General features: G+C 42.4%; 1 protein-coding gene across 1 annotated transcript in view; it reads right to left on the bottom strand.

Moving 5' to 3' along the window:
• Positions 1-25,060, bottom strand: part of cdh13 (cadherin 13, H-cadherin (heart)) — a 1,269,498-nt gene that overhangs the window by 10,271 nt on the left and 1,234,167 nt on the right. Inside the window, exons 12-13 of the mRNA XM_070898241.1 lie at positions 17,610-17,843; positions 12,653-12,868 (exon numbers count right to left, since the gene is read on the bottom strand). Of these exons, the coding sequence (XP_070754342.1) occupies positions 12,653-12,868; positions 17,610-17,843 (450 nt within the window). The remainder of the gene's footprint in view (positions 1-12,652; positions 12,869-17,609; positions 17,844-25,060) is intronic.

Raw genomic sequence — 25,060 nt, 5'->3', positions numbered from 1 at the left:
TCTGTGCCTTCCTGGTCATAGGGAAGTTTATAAAGTTTCTGCATTTTTTTGGGTGATCTGCAGCAACACCGGTGATAATCGCATGCCAAAATTGGCGGTAACTTCCATTTTGAGCATATTTGGGTGGTAAACAGGAGGTAAACGAGCAGTCTAAATGGAAATTCTAGCCCCCAATCTTTGTTTTGCTCTCTCCAACACTTTTGAAAAGTTGCAATCAAAGCAGCTTAGGCACTTCCTGGTTCACTGTCTGTGAGAATTCTAAATTGTGATTGGCTGCTTAGGTACCTTGTTGACATCACAACAGCTCATGTTAGGGATTCCTCAATAACTTGCATTGAGTTCAACAGCACGTCGGAAAAGCCAAACTTCTCATCACAGAGATTGTGAGATATTTGTTGGAAGCTTACATCTGGCCAGCGCCAAACGCCTTTGTTTCCCCGCTACCAGAATAGGCGTTCCAACGCCAGTGTTCTCGCTCAGGCCAACATCCCCAGCATCGAAGCACTGACCACGCTCAACCAGCTCCATTGAACAGGCCACATCGTCTGAATGCCCAACACGAGACTCCCAAAACAAGTGTTCTACTCGGAGCTTCGACATGGCAAGTGAGCCCAGGTGGGCAGACGAAACACTTCAAGGACACCCTCAAAGCCTCCTTGAAAAAGTGCAACATTCCCACCAACACCTGGGAATCCCTGGATCAAGGTCACTCAAATTGGAGGAAAAGTATCTAGGATGGCGCTGAACGCCTCGAGCCTCTTTGCCGGGAGAAAGCTGAAGCCAAGCGTAGACAGCACATGGAGCGCACAACAACCCAAGCACCCTACCCCCCCGTTCCTTCAACCACTGTCTGCCCCACCTATGATAGAGACTGTAGGTTCCGCATTGGACTTATCAGTCACCCGAGAACTCATTTTTAGTGCGGAAGCAAGTCATCCTTAACTCCAAGGGACTGCCTTAGAAGAAGACCACACACAAAGGAAGTCTTCCCCCATTGTTGTTCCTTCAGGTTTGCTAAGAAAATGGGAAGTTTGTTTTTTGTTGCAAAATCATAAACACCTATAAAGAGCACTTTAATGATTTCCCTACAAATATAGAACAGAGGAAATCTTTCCAGATTATCTTTTAGTTCCATGTGTGCCATGTTTCCAGATAGTTAAGTAATTAATTGTTAGTGACTTTCACATCAGACTATTTTTATTCTGATTTCTCTGCTTTTTGCCAGTTTAACTGAAAAGAAACCATCATTAAACGTGGCTGCCATCTAACTTTTTTTTGACGGACTGACAATTATGGCCCGGGTTCAGCCAGGCCGCCAACAGGCAGCCTGGCATCCCCTCTTGGGTGTCAGGCTGCTGGCTTAGCTGAAACCCTCCCTAGTGGCCCAGTGGACCTAACTAAAAGAATCGCAGAGCTCACAGTGGCTCTCCCCTTTAAGTGAAGGGAAGGGACTTGGTGATGCACCAGCATCTTGAATATTTCTTTGATCAAGGGCTCTATTTTAATGTGGTCTTGAAGGACTGTATGAGAGTGTAGTTTTGCATACCATCACTATACATAATATTTACAAATATTGCTGTTTGTGGGATCTTGCATTGCGCAGATTGGCGGCCACGCTTCCTACATTACAATACACACTTATATTTATATACATACATATGTGTGTATTGTAAAATATTTTCCAAGAATGCTTGGGATTATAAATGACACATTGGACTTCTGCCTATTCCTATCTTCAGTGCTGTGCTAAAATTCTTGCAGTGGGACTTGCACATAGCAATGAAGAAGAATACAGAATCCCGATGTATGTATGTATGTATATATGTATTTAGCAGTAACGATGTTTTTTGAATATAATCGAATAGACACAAACGGTTTCTAATCAATAGATGTCAGCTCCATGTGAATGGCTCTACTGCATCACTCTGCTCGAAAGTTCCAACCTGCATTATAAAGGAACAACTGAGAAATTGCTGGTTTGGACGCATGTGTCCAATAAATATGGATGAAAGTATAAAAGACTGCCACAGTGTGCTGTTGAACATCCTGACCTCAAGGTGGAAGTTACAAAACAAAAATGGTGTGACTGGCAAACTGACTCATTCCAGCCCAACTGTTCTAACAATGTTACAGACAATTCTAAATTATGTTCTGTGTATTGGAAATAACTTAATTTTAAAAAACTGATGTGGTGCAATGTTTTTAAAAGGTAAAATGACTTAATATTGAAATGTAGCATAAAGGTTAAAATTAATTATTGATTTCTCAGAAAAATAAAAATATAGCAGCCTAGGGCAGAACAGAATATATGTAAAGTGTGCACAAGTTAATTTTCAAGCCCCAGTTTCAATTTCAGTTTTAAAGTTGTCTTGTGAATTTCATCAATAGGTATTGGACAAAACATAAAATCTTAGTGTATTTAAGGTGATTTACAAGGTCAGCATATAAATTGTAACAATACAATCAAACTGCTATAAGGGAGATATTCTATGAACATTGAAATGTAACAGATGTGAACAGGATTTCAATAAATGGCGATCAAACCTGTCAAACTCTCTAAACCTTTTCTAGGATGTGACAAAATGAAATGAAAGCATTAAAAGACCTTTGCATGTGTCGATTTTGTGCTGATATCAGCTGGGGCAGCAGATGTGGCAAATAGCCACAGTGCCTTGGGCCAGGGAATGGAAAAATTATCCAAGGTTCCTACTTCTGATTCTAATCCAGTAATCACTGTTGGAAAGTGGCCAATGTAACACCTCTGATTAAAAAGGGGGAAAGAGATAAACCAGGTAACTATAGACCAGTCATCCTAACATCAGTGGAGTAAGCTGTTAGAGGCCATAATAAAGAATAAAATTAATATTGACCTAGAAAGGAATGGGTTAATTAAGGATAGCCAACATAGATTGGTAATAGAGAGGTAATCTCTAGCAAATTCCTTCGAGCTCTTTGAGGATATAATGAAGGGTATCGATAAAGGAAAGGAAGTTGATGTTGTGTATAGGACTTTCAAAAGGTATTGGTACACATAGGATGATAGAAACAGGAATGAATAGGCCATTCAGCTCCTCGATTCTGCTCTGCTATTCAATTAGAATAAATGCTGCATAGGAAGCATGTTGATAAAATTCTGGCACACATTATTTAAGGGAATATGGAAACATTGTTAGCAAATTGGTTGAAGGACCGGTGATTAATGGAAGGTTTTTGAGAGGAGGGTCAGCTGCGTTCAGGAAAACTGTCTAACCAGCCGTCCTTAAAGGGAACACTGGAGGCCGCCAGCAAATAGGAAACTTATTTATAAAATACACACCTGAATGTGGAGATGGGAGTTGCAAGCGTGCTCCTCCCAACTCCACGGCAGTGCCAAAGACCACTGCCAGCCCCCAATTGGCCCCATCCTCCTCGCATTTGTTGCCACCCCCCCTTTCCCAATTGCTGCCTCCTCCATTTTCTGATCGCATCCCTACCCCCACCTCAGACCTACCTGAGGCTCGCATTCGCGAAGCATTAACCCGAGATTAAAATCTTCCATGCTGGCGAGTTACCTGGGGACAACCAGCAGGTGGCTGCAGCTTGCCGGGCTCATGTATTTGAGGACTGAGACCCAATATCAGGTGGGCCTTAGGCCTATCCATTCTGGTGCAGCGACCATTCTCTGTAGCCAGTTCATACCCGTAACTGACCCAAATGTCCCAAGTCGCTTCCTCAAAACTATCTCTGGAAAAGAGCTTTGACAGTGAGACTATACGGATATTGCAAGTCCCTTTATTTGAGTTAATATTTATATTAACCCAGTAAAGATTCAGCATTATTGTGCTTGGATAGTGTCATGCCAGTTATCATGAATTAATATATCCATAATGGATAGGACTTTTCACCAGCATCCTCATGATTACTCCCCTAATACCATTTCTAACTCATGAATTTGATACATGCATTTCCAAATGCAATGCTGTGATAACACTGCTCAAGTCCAGTGTGCAGTATAGACAGCTACAAATGTCAAGGTTCTCTTCTGGGTAAAATTAAATCCATTAAATGCCAGAGAGACAAATATAGTGACACAGAAAGTGAGGGCAATAATTTGTATGTTAACAGGTAGAAACAAATACGTCACTTGTGGCATTATCTACTCACTCCCTATCAGTTTTACCCAATCATGTCTTTTTCTGCTTTCTACTCAGTAGTTTATGTCCCTTTGGTGATCCTTTAATGTATTTTAATGCTGACAAATCCATGATAAAGTGTACTTTGAATTAACCTTCTCCCTGCTTTCAAGGATTATTTTCATTTAACCTGCATGGACCAATAACTCCTATTATTATGAGTCATTGGCCGTCACCAACTTGTGGAGAGCGATTTGCTTTTTTTAGATTTTATTTGGGTATCTGCAAGGGAAAGATCCTACGATCTCACTAGTTTCATTTTATTTTGAAAAAAATAAGTAGCTTCAGTGTACATTGATCCCGCAGTGATGTTGGCATTGCAGTATAACTTTGGAGTTGAGTCTCGATCTTACTCTCGGGGAGAGTGGTGCAAACGACCTTGCTTGATTCGAAGAGTTCCTCCTCCAGAACCGTAACACTGCCCAATGGAGTATAACTGTGTAACTCTCGGATGGTGTGACTCCCTCAGACCTCCTGAGCAATTTTAAACTTATCTGGAGTTGATTTACATTTTTAGAAGTGCAGATACTCCCACTCACACTCTCTAAACATTAAAATGTTAACATCCTGGGGGGAAAGGTCTGAACTTGCTTACTGACAGGCAGTTACAAAACTCTTTCTTATGGTGGCAGAATTCCAATTATAGCCAGACTGGAATAGATATTGAACTACTGATTGCAGATTGGTGGCTGCAGTATAAAGGCAGCATTATTTTCACTAAAACAAAAATACTTTGCAATATCATCACCATATATCATGGACCAAATTTATGATCTGGTGCAAGACTTAAATGCAGTTTGCACCCCCACTACATATATATGGGCTCAGTTTTCCCCAGTGATTTGCACTGATTTTTTGGTGCAATTTAAAAAATTAAAGTTTTCCCAAGGAATGTGCGCCAGCGTAACTCAGTTAGTTACAGATTTTTTAGGTTGTTTTTTTTTGCGTCATAGGGGGCGGAACCTGATGTCTGTGCCAGTTTTTGTCAATTATGTAAGTTTTCCAAAAACAAATTTCTCCTAGGTTAGCACATCTGGCCACTCCCGAAAATCTTTCTGGTGAGTTAAGAAAAAGCAGTGCACATTGAAAAATCGGCATAGAAAGACGCCATTGTTTTTCAGCGCAGTTTTGGAGGAAGTCAAGAACACTTAAATATGCATAATACAGATTTTTTTTTACCTTATAATGCAGTAAATGGAAGTTTGATAGAATTCTGTAAGTTTTCATTTTTTCTCAACTGACATGCCACCATCGAACATCTGCAAACAGAGCTCGAGAGTCAGAGCGTAGGCCGTCAGAATCAGTCCCGTGCCCGGGCAAGGGCTCGGGGCTCGGCTGCAAAAGAAGCCCGGGGCAGGCTGTGGAAGACATACGGAAGGCATCAGATGCCTGCACTATCCATAAAATCAAGCCCAGGTGGGTGGGAGGTTTTGGAAGGCATACATAAGGCCTCAGAAACTTGCACTATGCATCAAATGTAGCCCGGGAGGTTGGCGGGGGGGGTGGGGTTGGGGGGGGGGGGTTCCGATCACTGCGCCTGCTCAGAACTGGGTGTGGTCCATACAGACCTTGTGGGGAGAGAGAACAAAGAACCTTGTCCTACCTGCTGTTTTGAGCATCTTGCAAAGGTAAAATTTAATCATGGGGGCAATACTGACAATGCCATACTTCATGCAAGATTTCTGCATGATGGTGCTGCGGAGGAGACAATTGATTTGACGTCATCACATGAGGAACCTCAGAGCACATAGGATGATGGGTAGGAGGCCTTACCCATGTCAGGTATATCGAGACAGGCGTTCGTACCTGCACCTGAGTGATGCAGACTGTGTCAGAAAGCTGCGTTTCTGCAAAGAAGTTGTAACTGAGATCCGTGAGCTCATAAAAGCAGACATGCAACCTAGAAGCATCAAGAGGACTGCTTTGTCATTTGAAGAGAAGGTTACAGCGGCACTTTCATTCTATGCATCTGGATCATTCCAAGCTACAACTGGGGACATGTGCGCCATTTCTCAACATGCAACATATGTCTGCATTTGGCAGATGACTGCTGCACTATATGCCCAGAGGAATAACTACATAAATTCCCCATGACCGCCCAGGCAATGCGTGACAGGGCAGTCATGGGATTCTCCAGGATTGCTGGCTTCCCAAAGGTACAGGGCTGCATTGATTGTACCCACATCGCCTTGCGAGCACCTTTGGAGGATTCGGAGATGTACAGGAACAGAAAAGGCTTCTACTCTGTGAATGCGCAGTTCATGTGTGACGACATGCATCGCATCATGTCAGTTGATGCAAGATACCCTGGGAGCACCCATGATGCGTTTATCCTATGTGAGAGCATTATATCTGCCATGTTTCAGCAGCAGCCAGAAGGGCAGAGTTGGCTACTGGGAGAGAACGGGTACGGCCTCGCCACCTGGCTCATGACGCCCCTACATGTAACGGATGGAAGCTGACCGGGAATACATGTCGCAATGTCATAATAGAGAAGACCATTGGCATCTTGAAGCAACGTTTCCGATGCCTGGACCATTCTGGAGGCTACTTGCAATACTCCCCTAATTGTCGGTCAGTTCACTGTTGTGTGCTGCATGCTGCATAACTTAGCCACCATGGGGCAGCAGCAGCTGATAGTAGAAGACCCACCTGAGGTGAGAGTGGCTGAAGATAATGATGAGGAAGATGCAGATGACGAGGAGGAGGAGGAGGATGAGGACGAGGACGAGGATGAAGATGCCATGCAACTACCTGAACCCGGAGCATGATGGCGGAGGAGGGCGGGCCGTCGTGCCCCTTTAACGATTGCTCGAGCCTTGCACCAGCAGCTCAGCCGTGAACGCTTTGCTGCCTGAAGGCTCAGCGGCAACTATTCCACATGGACCATGTTTACTGTTTGGATCTGTTCCGTGTTGTGTTAATGGAACAAATAATGGAAATGATTCTTCTTGAGTTCCAAAAGCTATGTTAATAATGGAACAAATAATGTAAATGATTCAGTTATAATTTAAAATATATTTTATTCAAACGTATAACAAACATTTGTTTGTACTTAACTTTAATAAACATATTCTTGTATCAAACTTTAAAGTTTTCACTTAAAATCACGTACAAACGCTAAGATCATTTACAAACTCTAAGATCACTTACTATCTTTTAAGCTAGTACATTTACATAATTTACAAAAAACTTTTAATTTAACAACAGTTACAACAGTAACAATAATAATAATAACAACAGTAGCAAAGAAAGGCTGCACCCAGCTCTCCTCCACCTTATTCTAAGACCGCCCGCTGCGCTTGGTCTTGGTGACTCCACCACCCCTGCCCGCAGGCGGTGGCACAGCATTTCTTGGGTTGGCACCAAGCTTATTCTTTCAAACATCTCGGGTAATGTGCACTTCTTGATGAGGGGCAACCGGTAATGTGGAAGGCCCGGCTTGGGCCTCTTCAGAGGCTAGTCTGGGGATTGGAGTGGGAGTGGCAGTTGCTTCTGTCAGTAGGCACGGGGTCTCAGCGTGTTCCCTTATTGCAGCAGCTAACTCCGACATTACCTCCCTCATGTGCCCTGACAGTGTCTCAACTACCTCCAACATGCTCTTCCTCATGTTTGCCGACAGTGTCTCATCTACCTGTGTCATGGCCTCCCTCATGTTGAGCAAAAGTATGTCAACTATCTATAACATTCCCTCCCTCATGTTCACTGACAGTGTTTGAACTACCTCCAACATTCTCTCCCTCATGTTCACTGGCAGCACATCAGCTACCTGCGACATTCCCTCCCTCATGTGCCCCAACATTGTTTCTGCTGACTGAGATATTCCCTCTCTCATGTTCCCGGACAGTGTTCCGATTTCTCGTGAGAGTGTTGCTACTTCTCCCGATAGTCGCGATACCTCATCACCCACCCACTGATGGTGTCCAGGAGTGATCGCGTAAGGTCAATGTTCTCCACGGTCATTGGCATCATGTGAACCGTCATCTTTTAGATCCTGCACCTCAGGAGAGTGGGGTCGAGCTCTCCTTCCCCTCCTCACCCTGGATGTAGCTCGCTGCATCCCACTGGGACCGCAGCCTCGGACGTTGGGGCCCTGGGTGAGCCTTGCTGCACCCCACCACTGGAACCCACAGCTTCGGACGGTGGGAAACCATGTAATGTCCCACCAACACTCAAACCACTACTCAGGGAAGGGGCTAGCACCTCAATGGGCGGCACCTGCACCTACTCCAAAGTGAGTACAACAGCAGGGTCTTCATCCATCCCCTCCCGCTCCTCCTCACCCCTATGCTCTTGGTCTGAAAGGTGGGATTATAGATGTTCTCCTCTTCAGGCTCGTCCTCATCTGAATCTTCTTCTGCATCATCAGGGTTAACCTCAAGTTCTGCAAAATATAACAGAACAGACAAATGGTTAGCAGCAGAGGAGGGAGCATGGTGTGTGGCATGAGTAGGCTCACACTACGATGAAGGACTGCGATGAATGATAGCACATTGCATCAACCGAGGCATAGCTGACAGAGACATCCCCATGAACCGAAGCATGGCTAGCCTGTGCAGTACTTAACATTTAAGAAAGTCAGACTGTGGAATTTGCAGGACTTATCCTCTCCCTCAAGTGTGGGCCCAGCTTGTGCAGTGGTAGTTGCTTTTCTCCAGGCAGGACCCATCAAAGCAGCGACCCTCTCTTCCAAGGGTGTCAGTTGCTGCAGATTTGCCGGACTCCTCCTGTTCGAGTTCTTTCTCATTTGTTGTGTGCCACTTTCCTCTACAAAGATGAAAATATAACTTTTTAGAGAGGGTGTCTTTCTGCTGAGTGAGACATCTCAGATGATCACATTTACAATTGCAATTCTATTGAAAAATTAAAATCTTACTTACACTAACTACTTGACCAAGGTCCTGCCGCTTCTTTTTGCACTGACCTCCAGACTGCAGGGTGGTCACCATTGCACAGTAATCTTCTGCAAGTTGGTTCCAGTGTTCCTTCATTTCTTTGGGTGTGACCTCTGCTGGTGTCCATCTCCTGCCATCTGCCCTCAATCTCAGTAACTAGTGCCTCCACTTCATCCTGTAAGAAATTCTTGGTCCTGGAGCTGCGTTTCATTGTGTATGGCAGCTCTGATTTTTCCAATGATAAATAAAGTTTTCACACAGCACTCAAAGTTCTCCCACACACACACAACTCTTTAAAAATGGCCGATTGCAAACCTTGAGCTGTACTGTGCATGCGCGCCCATAGGAATCACGTCAAAAACGTCCTTTTTTCTGCGCATGCGCAGAAGGGGCGACATCGTTTTTTCGGTGCAGACATTAGGCTCCACCCCCCGAGGCTACTGGATGGGCTGCGCGGCGCCAGTTTAAAAAAATAGAGCGGGGAAACATGGCACATTTAATTTTGGAGCAGTTGCGGCCTAGAAAAACGGGTGTAACTCTGGCAATATGCCAAAAAACGGCTTTGGGCAAAATTGAGCCCATAGTTTGGAATGGTTCTTGTCTAGTAGGATTGTAATTTTCATTTTCACAATGGAATTATTGCTAAGGGACTATTCTAAAACTGTTAGGAGAGGTGTGGACAAGCTAATGCTGCACAAACGCCTCTGATTTTTCCCTTTAAAAGTTTTCAATCAAGTAACACCAGTTCAGAATCAGCCTCAATACAGCACAAAGCTCAGTGAAGAAAACATTTTAAAAAATAGCCTGTAGACTTCTCACCTTCAATATGATAGGTGTCTGTGTGGAATTTTTGTTATGTTATTTTAAGTTCATTTTGAATGTACAATATATTCAGGGATTTATTTTCTGCACCTTGTACAACTGTTCAAGTCTTTGCTGAGGGAAATTGCAACATGGTTGCCTGAGCGGGAGCAGAACTTCTGTAAATGCATGGATATGTCATATAGCTGCAACAAAATTAGTATCTAATACTGGGAGGAAAAATACAAGTTTTGCTGCGATCATGAAATGGTTCTGTAGTACACACCATTTACACTGGGGATGGTTTCCTCTGACGATGCTAAATGTCTCTCGTGTAACAAAATGAAAAACACAAGGAATTAAACTGAAAATATTTATCTTAAAGGAACAGAGAGAGACTGAGCTGCAGCAGTAACCAAAACTGCCAGAGTAATTTAAAGAGATCTTGAATGGCCTTTTGAAGGTGCCAAACCATAGACAAATAATGAACACACTCTCTCCTTGACCCATTGTGTGTCCATGTTCTGTGGAATGATCACAAAATGACAGTGACATCAGAAACCGTCAAGAAATTTATGGTTCATTCACAGTCACATCTAAACATGGAGATAGAGGAGGAATAGCATTGGATTAATCAAGGCGTTGGAAAATAAATCCAATTGATATTCATTTACTGGGCCTTAATGAGGTCTACATTATCCTACCATAGCCTATTCAGTTGTGGTAGAGCTTATATTTTAAAACCTATTATAGAATAGTAGAGCGCAGAAGGAGGCCATTCAGCCCATCGAGTCTGTGCCGGCTCTTTTGAGGAGCAATCTAGTTAGTCCCACTCCCTGGCTCTTTTCCCATATCCCTGCAATTTTTTTTCCTTCAAGCACTTATTGTGATACAATTATTGTGGAATGGTATGGCAAAACATGTTTAATATTAGTTTTTTTTAAGGTCATCAGTGTTCAATTGCTGTCAGATTTAATACTTTACCAAGTTCATATTTGCAACACACTTAAACTTGTATTACATTTTATGCTAGCGTGCATATCTCGCTCATCATGTTGCTTATGGATAACCAGCTTTGAGAAAAGTGGGAGCAGCTTGTGAGAAACAAATGGGTTGGAGTAAGAAGCAACGGCAGAGAGACTGGTTGCTAAAGCACATGCAATTTGGGGTCGGGTGTCAGGAAAATGTAATTTAGGGTCAGATGACTGGGAAGAGGCCAGATGAGATCAGTGTTGGGTCGAGCCAGGTTGCAAGGACATAGAGTTTGGGTTGGATATAAAGGCTGAACAGACCCAGACCTCAGTATGTAGCCATGCTTGGAGAAACTTGAAGGAGTTTGGGGTTGGGACTCAGAAATCAAAATTAAAATTAGGGGAAAATACTAAAAATAGTTATCTGTAAATATAAAGTACAATAAAATGGCTGCATTATATGTTCTTGTGAGGATTTGAGAGTCAATGGTGTCATGTGGTCAGTATAGTCGAATCAGCAATATTATATGTTCAATACAGTATTACAGACACACTGGTGTACACATACTTTATTGCAGACACAAAGGGTGAGAATTTATACTTGGTTCTCTTGATTTCCCACTGTAACTTCAGCAGAAGATTGGCAGAAACATCAGAGAAACAGAGCGAATGGAGGATTTTTGGACGCTTCTGCAATTTCTCCGAGGCTTCAGTGATCTTCCACCGCAGAACCGTCAGGGAAGTTGCAGGCAAAGGTTTTCACAATATTGATGGGTATAAGATTTTGATTGTTATTAACCATAATTGCTCAAAAACAGGTGCTGTTTCCCCTTTTGAAACTGTAAAAGTCCTCTCAAATAGATTACCAACCTCTGCCAGTTTTGCATCAACACCATAACTTTGAATTCAACATAGCAATGACCTCTGTGCATTGAAGGTAGTTTTTGGAGATCACAAAAACAGAAAACTAGAAACAAACTAAAATAAAGATCAAGATAAAAAGAAAAATAATTTCTTAAAAATAATCAAGCAGGAATTGTTTTCTCCAATTTCCAGTTTGGAATCAGACATACGTTACATCCTGAACCTAGAGCCTACTATATTAGAATATAAGCAGATGAACATTTAATGTGTCCATATTAAATTTCTCTGTTCTCTTGTTTTAACAGAGGCTTTTGCTTGTTTAAAATAAATGGACTAACACCTCCATCAAATAGAGGAATATTATATGAATGCATTAAACATTAATTAGCTACCAACAGTAATTTCAAGCCTAGATACTCTCTCTCTAGAGATGTGATGCGCATGTTGAAACACATAGATAAATACATGCCTTGTTGTACACTTTAACCCTAATTATGAAATTTCTCATTTACCCATTCATATTAAAAACTAATAACTACCATAATTTTGCTGACATGTCACAGAAATAATCATTTATGAGGATGACAGTTAAAATGTTAAAGCAAATTTATGAGGAACATTGGAGCAGGAGTTGGCCATTCAGCCCCTTGAGCCTGTTCCGCCATTGAATAAGATCATGGCTGAACTATATCTTAACTCCATCAACCTGCCTTGGTTCCATATCTTTTAAACCCTTGTCTAGCAAAAATCTACAATCCCAGATTTTAAATTATGAATTGAACTATGGGGAATATCTTCAGAGTTCATTGATTGTGTTACGTTATGTATGATTAGTACATAGAACTGACCCATAACAAATCTAAACTACAATCTCAATAAGTGGAAACAACAATGAATGATGCTAGTTAATATAAATCACCATGAGAAAAAACTATTTAAACAAACTCACAGAACAATGTGATGAAAGAGACCAAGAGGAGCGTGATGCTGATGTGGAGAGAGTTGGCTGTGCTGCAGTCCATTTTGTTCTTCTTGCAGGAGCAGACTTGCACTAGAACATCTGTACTATTGGTCAGTGGGGGCTTTCCGCCATCCGTCACTACAATTGGCAAATTGTAGTTTGCTCTTTTCAGTGCATGCAGGAGGCTGAGTTGAGCATGGGTGCCTAAAAGAACAGAACAATAATGTGAATTTTGTTCCTAATATATAACTGTGATTTTCCTTTCTTCATCAAAGAGAGAGATATCAATGCTGGTAAATGGAACACTTTTTCAAGAGAGGTGTTTAACGGGTAGCAGAGCCAATATCGCACATTTGACACTATCGTTCAAAGTCAAAATGACCCCTTTAATTTCCAGACGTGAAAGAAATGTAATTAATTCAGGATATGAACTTCCAGTTATTGGGATCACAAATCTCAAAAGAAATTAACTTTTCAAGTACCTGCCAAACAGGAAGCTAGGTACACAAAACACAGAAAATTAACATGCAGGTACAACAAACAATTAGGAAGGCAAATGATATGTTGGCCTTTATTGCAAGAAGGTTGGAATAAGGAAGTCTTGCTGAAATGGTACAGGGTTTTGATGAGACCACACCTGGACCTGCCTTCAGGGGAGTGAGGCAACAAAGGTTCACTGGATTGATTCCTGTGATGAGAGAGTTGTCCTATGTGGAGGGATTGAGTAGTTTGGATGAGAGGTGATCTAATTGAAACATATAAGATTTTGAGAGGGCTTGACAGGGTTTGATGGCTGTTTCCCTTGGGTGCAGAGTCTAGAACTGGGGGGCATAGTCTTAGGATAAGGGGATCAGCCATTTAGGATTGAGATGTGGGAAATTTCTACACTCGGATGGTTGTGAATCTTTGAAATTCTCTGCCCCAGCGAGCTATGGATGCTCAGTCATTGAATATATTCAAGGTTGAGATAGATAGAGTTTTGCACTCTAAGGGAATCAAGGGATTTGGGAATCAGGCGGGAAAGTGGAGTTGAGGTCAAAGATCAGCCATGATCTTGTTGAATGCAGAGCAGGCTTGAGGGGTCATATGTTCCTATGAAAACCTCAGAGGTGTCATGTTATTTTGTTTAATGAGCCATTTTTTTTTTACAAAAGTGAAAATGTTACAGAAGATTAACTCCTGTTGTCCAGAAACTCAATTTGTCCTTACTCAGGCATATACTAGAGACTCATGGAGAGGTTGTTGTAATACATTCACGAGGGAGAAAATGGCCCTGCACTTTTTATAGTCTTTTGAAAAGAGTGAAGGCTTTTTTGTAAAGATATACAGATTCCATACCTATCATCATCATCATGGGCAGTCCCTTGAAGCGAGGATGACTTGCTTCCATGCCAAAAAGGGATGAGTTCACAGGTGTTTCAATTTGTCATACCTATCATACTGAACTGAACTGGTATTATTAGTTTGTGCTCTTATAGTAATGTGTTGTTGATGTTTCTTTGCAAAAAAAAAGGCAGAGAGTTTCAATAGAAAAAGTCGATAGGTGTCCATCCTTGTGTTCTTTTATGCAAGAACATAAGAATTAGGAGCAGGAGTAGATTGAGTTTAAAAGTACACAAAATATTGAACTATCTCAACACAGTTTGCACGCCATATGAGCCAACAGCAGAAAAACAATCAAATCTAAATTGACACTAATTTTGGCAGTTTCATTCAGAAATTGAAGTAATTGTCAGTGCAGCAGCAAAGAATCCTTCAGATCCTGAGGGCAAGACTGATTGGATGTAATGTATTGTGAAATTGTAAATTCTTTTGTAAGGATTTTGTTAGCCACAGGACATAGATGAAATCTTCTTCCATTGTTGGGGCAGAGTAAAGGGAACATTTATATAACTTGCTTAATATAGAAACATGTTCCAAGGCATTTAATGAGGAAAATAGATGCTGAGCCAAAGAAGGGAAGATTTGAAGGTGTGACCAAAACCTGGCTAAAGAGGTAGGTATAAGGAGGGTCTTTAAGGAAGAAAGGAAGGTGGTGAGATGGAGGAGTTTAGGGATGGAACTCCAAGACTGGGATATAAGTTAAAAGCATGGATGCCAATGGTGAGATGAAGGGAGGGATTCACAAGAAGAGGAGAAAGTTTGGGAGGGAAGATCTGTAGGAGTAGAATATTTTAGATAACAGGAGTGATATATCTATCTTGGAAATGCTTGAGGCTTGATACTGCATAGCAAAAGTGAAAGATCCCCAAGGAAAGATTTTCATGGATACCCAAAGCATGAAAGAGGTATTAAATGATTACTTCACATCAGTCTTTACTCTTGAAGATGATGCTCAACTATCAGTAGTACATTGCACTATTGACAACAAAATTGAAAATATTGAAGTAGCTGAAGATATATCAATAAGATGCTCAAAATTGATCAGGCTGCTGGCCTAAATGACATCCAAACAAGGGTCCTTAAAAGAATGGACCATGTGCTTTGCGAGTCCTTTGCTTGTATCTTAAATAACTCCCTCGAGATAGGAACTGTTTCCTTGGATTGGAAGAACGCTCAAATAGTTCCAAATTTTGAAAATGGTGACAAGGCAGTACCAGAGACCTATAGACCCATTCGTTTCACCACTTATAGGTAAAATGCTCAAAAGTGATCATGAGCTACTCTATATGATCACCGAGATGGAGACAATGGTGAAGGATTCATCAAGGACATTCAACATGGCTTCTGGATCTACAGTATTTCTTTACAGTTTTTGTTTATGTTGTCAGTATTTATCTTTGCCCTGCTTCCCTCAATGAAGCTCTTCTGCTTCGTAGATTGGTGCTGATTGATCATCAATTAGCAATATAGTCAACTCCAGATGAACACATACTTCAGGATGGAGGACCTCCTTGTGGGCCTGCTCCAGGGCTTACCCAAGCTGGCCTTCTGGCTGGATATGGCCCGTGGATTGCACTGGCTGCCTGCCTCTCTTCCGCTGTCTTGTCCACACCTGAGAGGCCCTGGAGAAAGAGCACGCGGTGTCCGCTGGTATGCTTAAGGCCTTCCGTGACCGGTAGGCACGGCAGGGACTGAAGTGCATAGTCGACATCGGGAATAATATTATTTAGGTTTATAAGATTCCTTGGGTTTCTTTTATGGCCTAGTTCTTTATTGGTTGTGACCCTCAAAAAAGAGGCACCCTTGCTTGTTTTTTCTTGATGACCTGGGGCAACAGTGTTTCTCCTTATTGGTCTATTTAGAAAAGGCGAACTTGAGCCAAAGATAATCCTGACAGGCAAATATCTTGATATGCCAAACTACTTCCACTTTACTCCCAGATTCAAGCATAACATGTTTAATTATTCATTTTTCCTATTCAGTGTTAAATAAGAGTCAGTCCACAGAATCTACTGAAATATGCCTAGAAACATCATATAATTTTCGAATTCTGAGTAGTTTTGTGCAAGGCTTTTGTTCAGTTCTTGTCATATCTTTTCTTTGGGCTATGATGGGAAGTTTATCAAATTTGCTATTTCGGCCTGCTGTTTCTAAAAATTCCAACCAAGTACAATGTTCATTCTGGTACGGCAATTCATTGGCCAATTGTTCATCATTTATCAGGATTTGTCTTTTATTTTGACAATTTCACTCTGAAAATCCACATCACAAATAGAGGCTCTGATATTTATCAAGCTGCACGTTTGGAGCGGGGCTGGGGGTTGGAGTTATGGATGGGAGACCCGGAAGTGCGGGTTTTTCCGAATAACCTGCAGTATTTTCTACATCAGGACAGCCAGCCTGATTCACACATTGGCAAAGCATGGTCACGGGGGGGGGGGGGAAATTTCAGGGTGGGGTCAGAGATCATGGTGGTGGGGGCTCGATGATTGGGGGGAGTGAGGTGGGTCAGAGATAGTGGAGATTGGGGGATCGAACAGATCACAGTGTGGGGGGGGGGGGGGGAGGGGGAGGAGAAAGGGGTGGATTTATAGGGTAGATTGTTGGGCAGGGAGGACATACTCCTTCTCCTCCTAGCCCACAAGCAGTGCTGTAAAGGTACTTATCTTATGGATCCAGCCTTTCTCACCTCCTTTCAGTTGATACAAGTTAAAAGCAGAAAGCCTGTTAAAATGAAGGCATGCAGTCTCCTTAAATGCTTTCGATGACCGACCTGCCTCCTGAGCAGGTTGCTCACCCACACCCCCATCCTGCTTCCGTTAAAACTAGAAGTGGGCAGGTTTGAGGCGGGTTGAAAATTAACATTTTTTTAAAACTTCCCACCCCATCCAAACGCATTGTTTTTGGGGTTAAAATGACCCGACGGGGTGTTTTACTGAGTTTGTCATAACAATAGGAGAGTAATGGACTGATATATTGCATCTGATGAATGGCCTCGGTAAAAGTACACTTCATGCTGCTTATACTTGGCACAAAAGAAAAAAACCTCCATTCCTGTACTTCATCACCTGAAGGACCCCTGCCTTGAGGGCAGTTTGAAAAATGTCTTCATGCCTGAGAAGAAAGAACCCAAAGTGCCCTTTGCCATTATTATAATGCTGATGGAAGTTTTATATAAGTGATAGAAAAAAATGTAGTTTAACAACATTACCTATGTTGTTATGCTAGGTCTGTTCACCTTTCAGTGCCAAGACTTATTGCTTGGCCTAAAAAGTAAACAGATCACCTGTGCGTGACCAAATTGCTAGGGACTGTAGGAGAGTGGCTGAGGGTTACTAGGATATTGATTTTTCTCCATCTTTGTGAGGAGGAGGTGACTGGCCTCTGCTTTACATCTCTTCATTAAGTTGTTGTCAAAATAAGAAAGCGTGTCAAGAATTGCAGGCATCAACTTGCATCCTATTACTTGGTACTGCACATCATCAATGGTTTGGAACATCACGTCATCGTACTGACATATTCCTTAACCGCCTGTTCAGAAATCAAAACAAAAGTCTCTTACTGTTTACTTGAGTGACCTTCCAGGTTTTTTCAATTCCAGGTTGCTTGCCCAACTGAAATTTGAATGGATCTGCATTTGGGTGGAGATCTTTGTCTGTTGCTCCCAAGATAGCTACATTGAGATCTTTTGAATCCTCGCAGAACTTTGCTACAGTTGGATAAACAGAGGGTGGGTTATCGTTCACATCCAGCATCGTGATGATTAAGGTACCGGTGCCAGTAGCAACAGGAACACCTAAGGGTTGGAACACAAGTGTTTCTCAGTTAGACTGTATTACAGAAGGCGTCTGCATGTATGTAAACAGGATCCTCGACTAAAAGATTAATTGAAATGTGTAACAAGTCATCTGGAACCATCGGTCAGTTTGTGTGATCTTTTTTGATTTCATTTTCCTATTTTTTTTTAACCAATGTTTCGCCTGATTTCCATGAATTATCCATTTTCTTAGCTAGTAAATATGGGGTAGAAATTGCACTCCACTGTGTCCATTTTTCGGGTGAAAAATGGAGGCAAGCAACACCAATTTCCCCAGGTCTCTCACACGCCAAGTGTAATGTATGCACCTGGAAGTATGCTCACAGGTTTGTTGAGCTGTCGCACTGTGAGTGGCTCAGCCAATCACGTGATGTACACAAGACTCAATAAAACCCCAATCAATTGGGTCTAGGTCATCCACCATGAGGTATGCGATTGTGAGCCTAGTGGATGAACTGTAATGCGATTGTTAAATCTTTGTTAATAAACCAACTAGTTCTTAATAGCAATGTGTTGCTCTGAATGCTTAAGCAAAGAACCCATGAAGGAAATACATTACACCAAGGGAACCTGAAATACATCAAAGTCATTTTGTTTCGGGTGATATTCAGTCATCCCTCACGGCTGTGTAAAATAGCCATTAGGTCCATTGCATATATTAATAAAACACCGCTTTCAAAACCTCTCCCAAAAATCTTTTAGGACTGAGCATGAGCCGCTCGGGTTTCCAGTTCTTCAGCAGACTAACCTTAAAGGGAGTGCTGGAGGCCGTCACAAAAAAAGTTAAGTATTTTCTTTTAAATGCACCTTTCTGTGGAGCTGGAGAGGGTGGGGGGATTCAGGAATGCTCATCCCAGCTCCACATCACTACTGCAGGCTGGTGTTAGTCTGCCCATCCCTCCTCCCATTCTCCTTCCCCCTCCTTGGGCTTACCTAAGGGCCATTGGCAGTGAAGCAAGCCGGCCCAAATTCGTCATCTTCAAACCAGCAAGCTGCCCTTGGATGCCCAATTGGTGCCCACAGCTCACTGTAAATATGCTGATGAGGTCTTAGGCTCAATTTAGGACAGGCTTTGGGCCTACGGCTTCTGGCATGGGCTCCAAACATATCATCCATCTCAGGCCCGAAACCAATTTTCATCCCTATAGGTTTAGGTTTGCAAATAAACGTATGTGTTTGTACCAAAAATAGCAATATGTATAGTATTTTTAAAATGTTATTATCTATTCTCTCTGTTGCTTACAGATTTACTTACTTTATTTATTAATTGGGCTTTTTGAAACCCTGAATTTTGTCTTTTTTTTTTAAAGTTGGGCACCTCAAAAGGTGTTATTAATCAGTTATTGTGATCAAATTGTGAATTGCTGAGTAATTGCACCATTACAGTGCACTTCTGCATTGAAGTAAAGTAGTTTTGGGTGTGCAACAATGTGAAAATAGCAACATAACTCATAAGTCAGGTCCTGATCTGTTGCCTAAGCGCACTGAAGATAAACAGTGTTAGATCCCTTTCAAGAAGCCACACTGGTGGTAGTATAACTGTTGTCCAATGAGAACCCCCATTTTAATAGTGTCTAGATGGACTCATTGGAAGTTCTGGAACTTAGAATGGTTCCAATGTTAGGACAAAGCAAAGATTGTTACCCATGTTCTCTTACCACTAAAAATTGGTGTTATATAGAGATGTGCACTATCTATTTACATAGGATTACATAGGGTATATGGCACAGAAATAGGCCATTCGGCTCAACCAGTCAATGCCGGCGTTTATGCTCCACTCAAGCTTCCTCCCGTATTTCCTCATCTAAATCTATCAGCATAGCCCTCTATTCCCTTCTCCCTCATATGCTTGTCCAGCCTCCCCTTAAATGCGTCATACTATTCGCTTCAACCACTCCCTGTGGTAGTGAGTTCCGCATTTTCGCCACTCTTTGGGTAAAGAAATTTCTTCTGAATTCCCAATCGGATTTCTTGGTGACTAGCTCATATTGATGGCTTCTAAATATGTTCTTCCCCACAAATGGAAACATTCTCTCTTTATCCACTCTATCAAAACCTTTCATAATTTTAAAGATCTCTATTAGGTCACCCCTCAGCCTTCTTTTTTCAAAAGAAAAGAGACCCAGCCTGTCCATCCTTTCCTGAATAGCGTCATGGAATCTTTGATGTCTTTTACCTCATTTTTAAATCCTTAGGGCCCAAAATTTAACAAGTATCGCCACCGCCCGTTTCTCGGCGATATTCCGGTGGTACGAGGTTTTTTTTACCGTCCACGTACTGCTAAGATCAAGGATCGCTAATTTGATGATTTTTTTTCTGGGTGGTAAGCAGGAGTGGTATGTAGTGGGCAGTATAGTCGATCAAGATCGATTTTTTTCTTAATCGCCAAAAGAATGGACTTCTGCACTTGCACGATTTTGTTTTTTTCTTTTTTTTTCAATGGTGGTTTTTCCTCACAATTCCGGGGTCAATTGTGGGGAAAAAGAGAGTGGGACTGAGAGGGAGGAGATACTGCATGACATTGCCCCAACCCTAGACAGACGTTCGACAGAAAAGAGAATTTGAGAAAAGAGAAAAGAGAAAGGAGAAAGCAGGAAAAGTGACTGAATAATAGATAGATAGGTGAGAACAAAGAACAGAGTGTAGAGAGATAGGGAGAGAGAAAAAAACTTTATAATCTAACAATAAAACATCAAATCATGCAGAAGAAAGCCCAAAAGAAAAATCTGCTAGATGTAGGGAGGCTGAGGTCACAGCGGTTTAGTGACCATGATCTGCAAGCATTTGTTTCTGAGGTTGAGGCAGGGACCTTAACAGGGATGGTCGTGGGAAGCCACCGCCGGTCATTTACCAGCAAATCTGGACGGAAATAGGAGAGGCCGTCGTGAGGGATGGACACCAATGTAGGAGGATGTGGAATGACATCGTTGCCACAGCCAGAGTAAGTAATGATTTTATTGATGCACTCCCTTACCACTTACAATGTAAATCTAGGCTTAGTGTCACACCATATTTGCCATGAATGATCTTGTTATGATCAATGATCATATTACGATATATTTTTGGTACTGTACTTAGAGATCTTCCTCAAGAACCACGTGCTGCTTAATTGGACATTAATGGGACATTAAACTAAGGACTAGTGTGTGTGTGTGTGTGTGTGCGCATCAGATGTGTTAATGGGTTAAAGATTGTTAATTTCATTTCTGCAGAAGAAATTGTCAGCCAACGACGCCGAGCAGCGGCGCACGGGGGGAGGCCCACCAGAAGTCCTGGAGCTAAGTGGGCTGGAGCAGCGTGCCTTATCCTTGGTGGGTGAGCACAACCATGCAACCACCCACGGTGGTGCTGATCCCTTGACACAGGATGGTAGGTTCATCATTATCCCTGGTCTGTGTTGCGGTCATGTAATGTAATGTAATATAATGTACTGTAATGTTGGGGCCATGTAATGCAATGTATATAATGTCATGCATTTTAATGTATTGTCTGTCGGTGATAAATAATGAAAAAAAAACTGGCCTAGAAAAATCGTGACTAAGTCCGTTGCGCCGTCGCAGATCGCAGGGAGAAAGTTTGAAAAAAAAATACGCCAAAAATTTAACTCAATACGCCAAAAAAACCAGCCTACTCCAAAAAAACGGTGCAAATCATTGGGGAAAATTGAGCCTATGTCTACAGTTATCTTCCCAAACATACAGTGCTATCCAAATCTGATCAGTAGGGAACAGGAACATTCAGTTTTCAAATGTCAATACTGTCATTTGTTAAAAAGTAAAATATGTTGACAACTTTTTGTACAGTTCCCTAGACGTAGGTACTGATTCCTGTGAGATTACTTTTTTCTCACTCGGATGTCGATTTTCACCACATAAAAATATTAGAGAAAGTAACTTCTCTGTTTTGAAAAGTCTGATCTTGCTCACTTTTGCATGACCTGGAGATGCTGGATTCAACCTTGAAGGATTATAAAGTACAGGTATGAACATTTTGGGATTAAAAGAAAAATGTCAATCATCCCAGTACATTCTGTTTATCAAGTCTGGAGAGTCTGCTGTGGCAGCATTCAGTGAAGCAAGGTTATCCAGGATCAGTTTTTTGTACTAAGTGGTAATCAGCTTCATTGTCAGGGCAATAAGGTAAAACTCTGAGTTAGGATACTGACATTATATTGGAAATTGACCATGATGGTTCCTTAAAATCATAGACCTGACATGAATATTCCCTTAATTGCATTCAACTTAAGAACATATTTTTCATGGAATTTCAAATCTTCAGATTTGTCAATTAGTGCAACTTTAATAAAGTATTACACTGTCAATCGTGAGGGTCCATGGAGCGTCCTCCTCCCTTTCAGATGCCCCCAAAAGTGTGTCAACATCCTTCACCTGCTTCACGATGACATGCAGGCCATGATCCTTACCAACGGATCCATTACAGACCAATCCATTTCTGGACCGGGGTCAAAGAGGGGTGTGTTATCGCTCCAACCCTCTTCTCAATCTTCCTCGCTGTCATGCTCCACCTCACAATCAACAAGCTCCCCGCTGGAGTGGAACTAAACTACAGAACCAGTGGGAAACTGTTTAACCTACGCCGCCTCCAGGCCACGTCCAAGATCACCCCAACCTCTATCATTGAGCTGCAGTACGCGGACGACGCCTGCGTCTGTGCACATTCAGAGGCTGAACTCCAGGATCTAGTCAATGTATTCACTGAGGCATATGAAAGCATGTGTCTTACGCTTGACATCCGTAAGACAAAGGTCCTCCACCAGCCTGTCACCACCGCACAGCACTGCCCTCCGATCATCACTATCCAAGGCGCGGCCCTGGACAACGTGGACCATTTCCCATATCTCGGGAGCCTCTTATCAACAAAGGCAGACATTGATGCAGAGATTCAGCATCGCCTCCAGTGCGCCGTCTGAGGAAAAGTGTGTTTGAAGATCAGGCCCTCAAATCTACCACCAAACTCATGATCTACAGGGCTGTAGTAATATCCGCCCTCCTGTATGGATCTGAGGCATGGACGATGTATAGAAGACACCTCAAGTCGCTGGAGATATATCACCAACGATGTCTCCGCAAGATCCTGCAAATCCCCTGGGAGGACAGGCGCACCAACATCAGTGTCCTCAACCAGGCTAACATCCCCAGTATTGAAGCACTGACCATACTCGATCAGCTTCACTGGGCAGGCCTCATAGTCCGCATGCCAGATACGAGATTCTCTAAGCAAATGCTTTGTGCGGAGCTCCTTCATGGTAAACGAGCCAAAGGAGGACAGCGGAAACGTTATAAGGACACCCTCAAATCCCCCCTGGTAAAGTGCGACATCACCACTGACACCTGAGACACCCTGGCCGCAGACTGCCCGAGGTGGAGAAAGTCCATCCGGGAGGGCGTTGAGCTCTTCAAGTCTCAACACAAAGAGCATGAAGAGGCCAAGCGCAGGAAGCGGAAGGAACATGCGGCAAACCAGCCCCACCGACAGCTTCCCTCGACGAATGTCTGTCCCACCTGTAACAGGGTCTGTGACTCTCGTATTGGACTGTTCAGCCATCAAAAAACTCACTTTGGGAGTGGAAGCAAGTCCTCCTCGATTCCGAGGGACTGCCTATGATGAAGAAAGTATTTGTACAGTGTGACCTGACTGCCCAATTCATAGAAATGTTCATACTGATTACTGTATACCTCCAGTGTACCAATGACATCATAACACTTTCAAAATAATGTATCATCATAAATTCACAACAAAACTGTTGCAGGAAATTGAATTCCGCACATATCACTATTCTCATCCTTGTTTACAAATCCCTCCATGGCCTTGCCCCTCCCTATCTCTGTAATCTATTTCAGCCTCACAACCCCACGTGATGTCTGCTCAAATGTTGCCCTCTTGATCCCTGATTATAACTGCTCACCATCAGTGGCTGTGCCTTCAGCTGCTTGGGCCCTAAGCTCTGGAACTCCCTCCCTAAACCTCTCTTTCCTCCTTTAAGACACTCCTTAAAACCTACCTCTTTAACCAAGTTTTTGGTCATCTGCCATAATTTCTTCTTATGTGGCTTGGTGTCAAATATATCTGTCTTGTCTTATAACACTGCTGTGAAGTGCCTTGGGACATTTTACTAAGTTAAAGGCACAATAATAATAAATGTTGTTGTTGTTGAAAAAATACAAATAAGCTTCAACAAAATGCATGTATCTTCTGAGCTAGTTCTTCAGTCTCATATCTGCTTTAGAATGACTATTGATTTCAAAACACTGTAAATTACCAGAGGCTTGTGCCTTACAGATTTAAACTGCTTTACAATAAAAATAATTAACCGTGTTTGAAACTCCAGGGGCTAGATTTTCCACTTAACGTCCATTTTACCGCTGAAATTGACGTATAACGCCTATATATTGCCTGTTTAGCCACAAAATGGAAACTGACTGACATTTTTCGGAAACTTATCGCCAAGCGTTACTTTCCCCATGTGCTTAATGCCGGGAAAAAATATTATCTCCTGCCCACCTTTTTTGGGCGGAATCGTCAGAATGGGTGAAATCAACGCCCATAATATCGCCCAGCATTAGTTTCCGCACGGAATTAATGCCGAGATTCAATAATACCGTCTGCCCACTTATTTTTTGTCGTAAATATCACATTTGCCGAAACTAACAGCCATGAGATCGCCCAGCATCACTTTCACCACCTCGCACATATATCGTCAACAATATTGCTCGCACAAAAAAATGCTCGGAAAAAGTGGAACTATCAGGAACTAATCACAGCGTTCTGGACGCCATCTTCCACATCACATGTCGCATCCTTTAAAAGGCTGCTCTACTTCAACCTCGGGGGAGTTCGGATGTACTCTGGAAGTCTTTGGAGGTAATGTGGACATCTGTACAAACATCTTCACCATACTGTGACCGATTGGAATTGAATAGGTGTCTTCGTCGGGACATTTCTTGTTTGTGATCAATCGGTGGAAAACAGATAGCTATTACAATGGGGCCTGTCCTTTCTCATTCTCTCTTGATGACCACTTACATGCTGCAGACTTGAGATGGCCAAAGGTGCGCTCCACAGCATTATGTGCCCAATGTAAGACGTGTCAGACTGATGAGGAGGACCAGACGTTACACCCCCTGCAAGTACAGTGACAAGCGGTCTTACCTCGACTTGACCAACACCACCTGCCT

Source organism: Pristiophorus japonicus, chromosome 13, assembly GCF_044704955.1.
Source record: "Pristiophorus japonicus isolate sPriJap1 chromosome 13, sPriJap1.hap1, whole genome shotgun sequence".
Taxonomy (NCBI): domain Eukaryota; kingdom Metazoa; phylum Chordata; class Chondrichthyes; family Pristiophoridae; genus Pristiophorus; species Pristiophorus japonicus.
The sequence above is the reverse complement of the archived record's forward strand: the minus strand, read 5'-3'. Positions and strand labels throughout refer to the sequence as shown.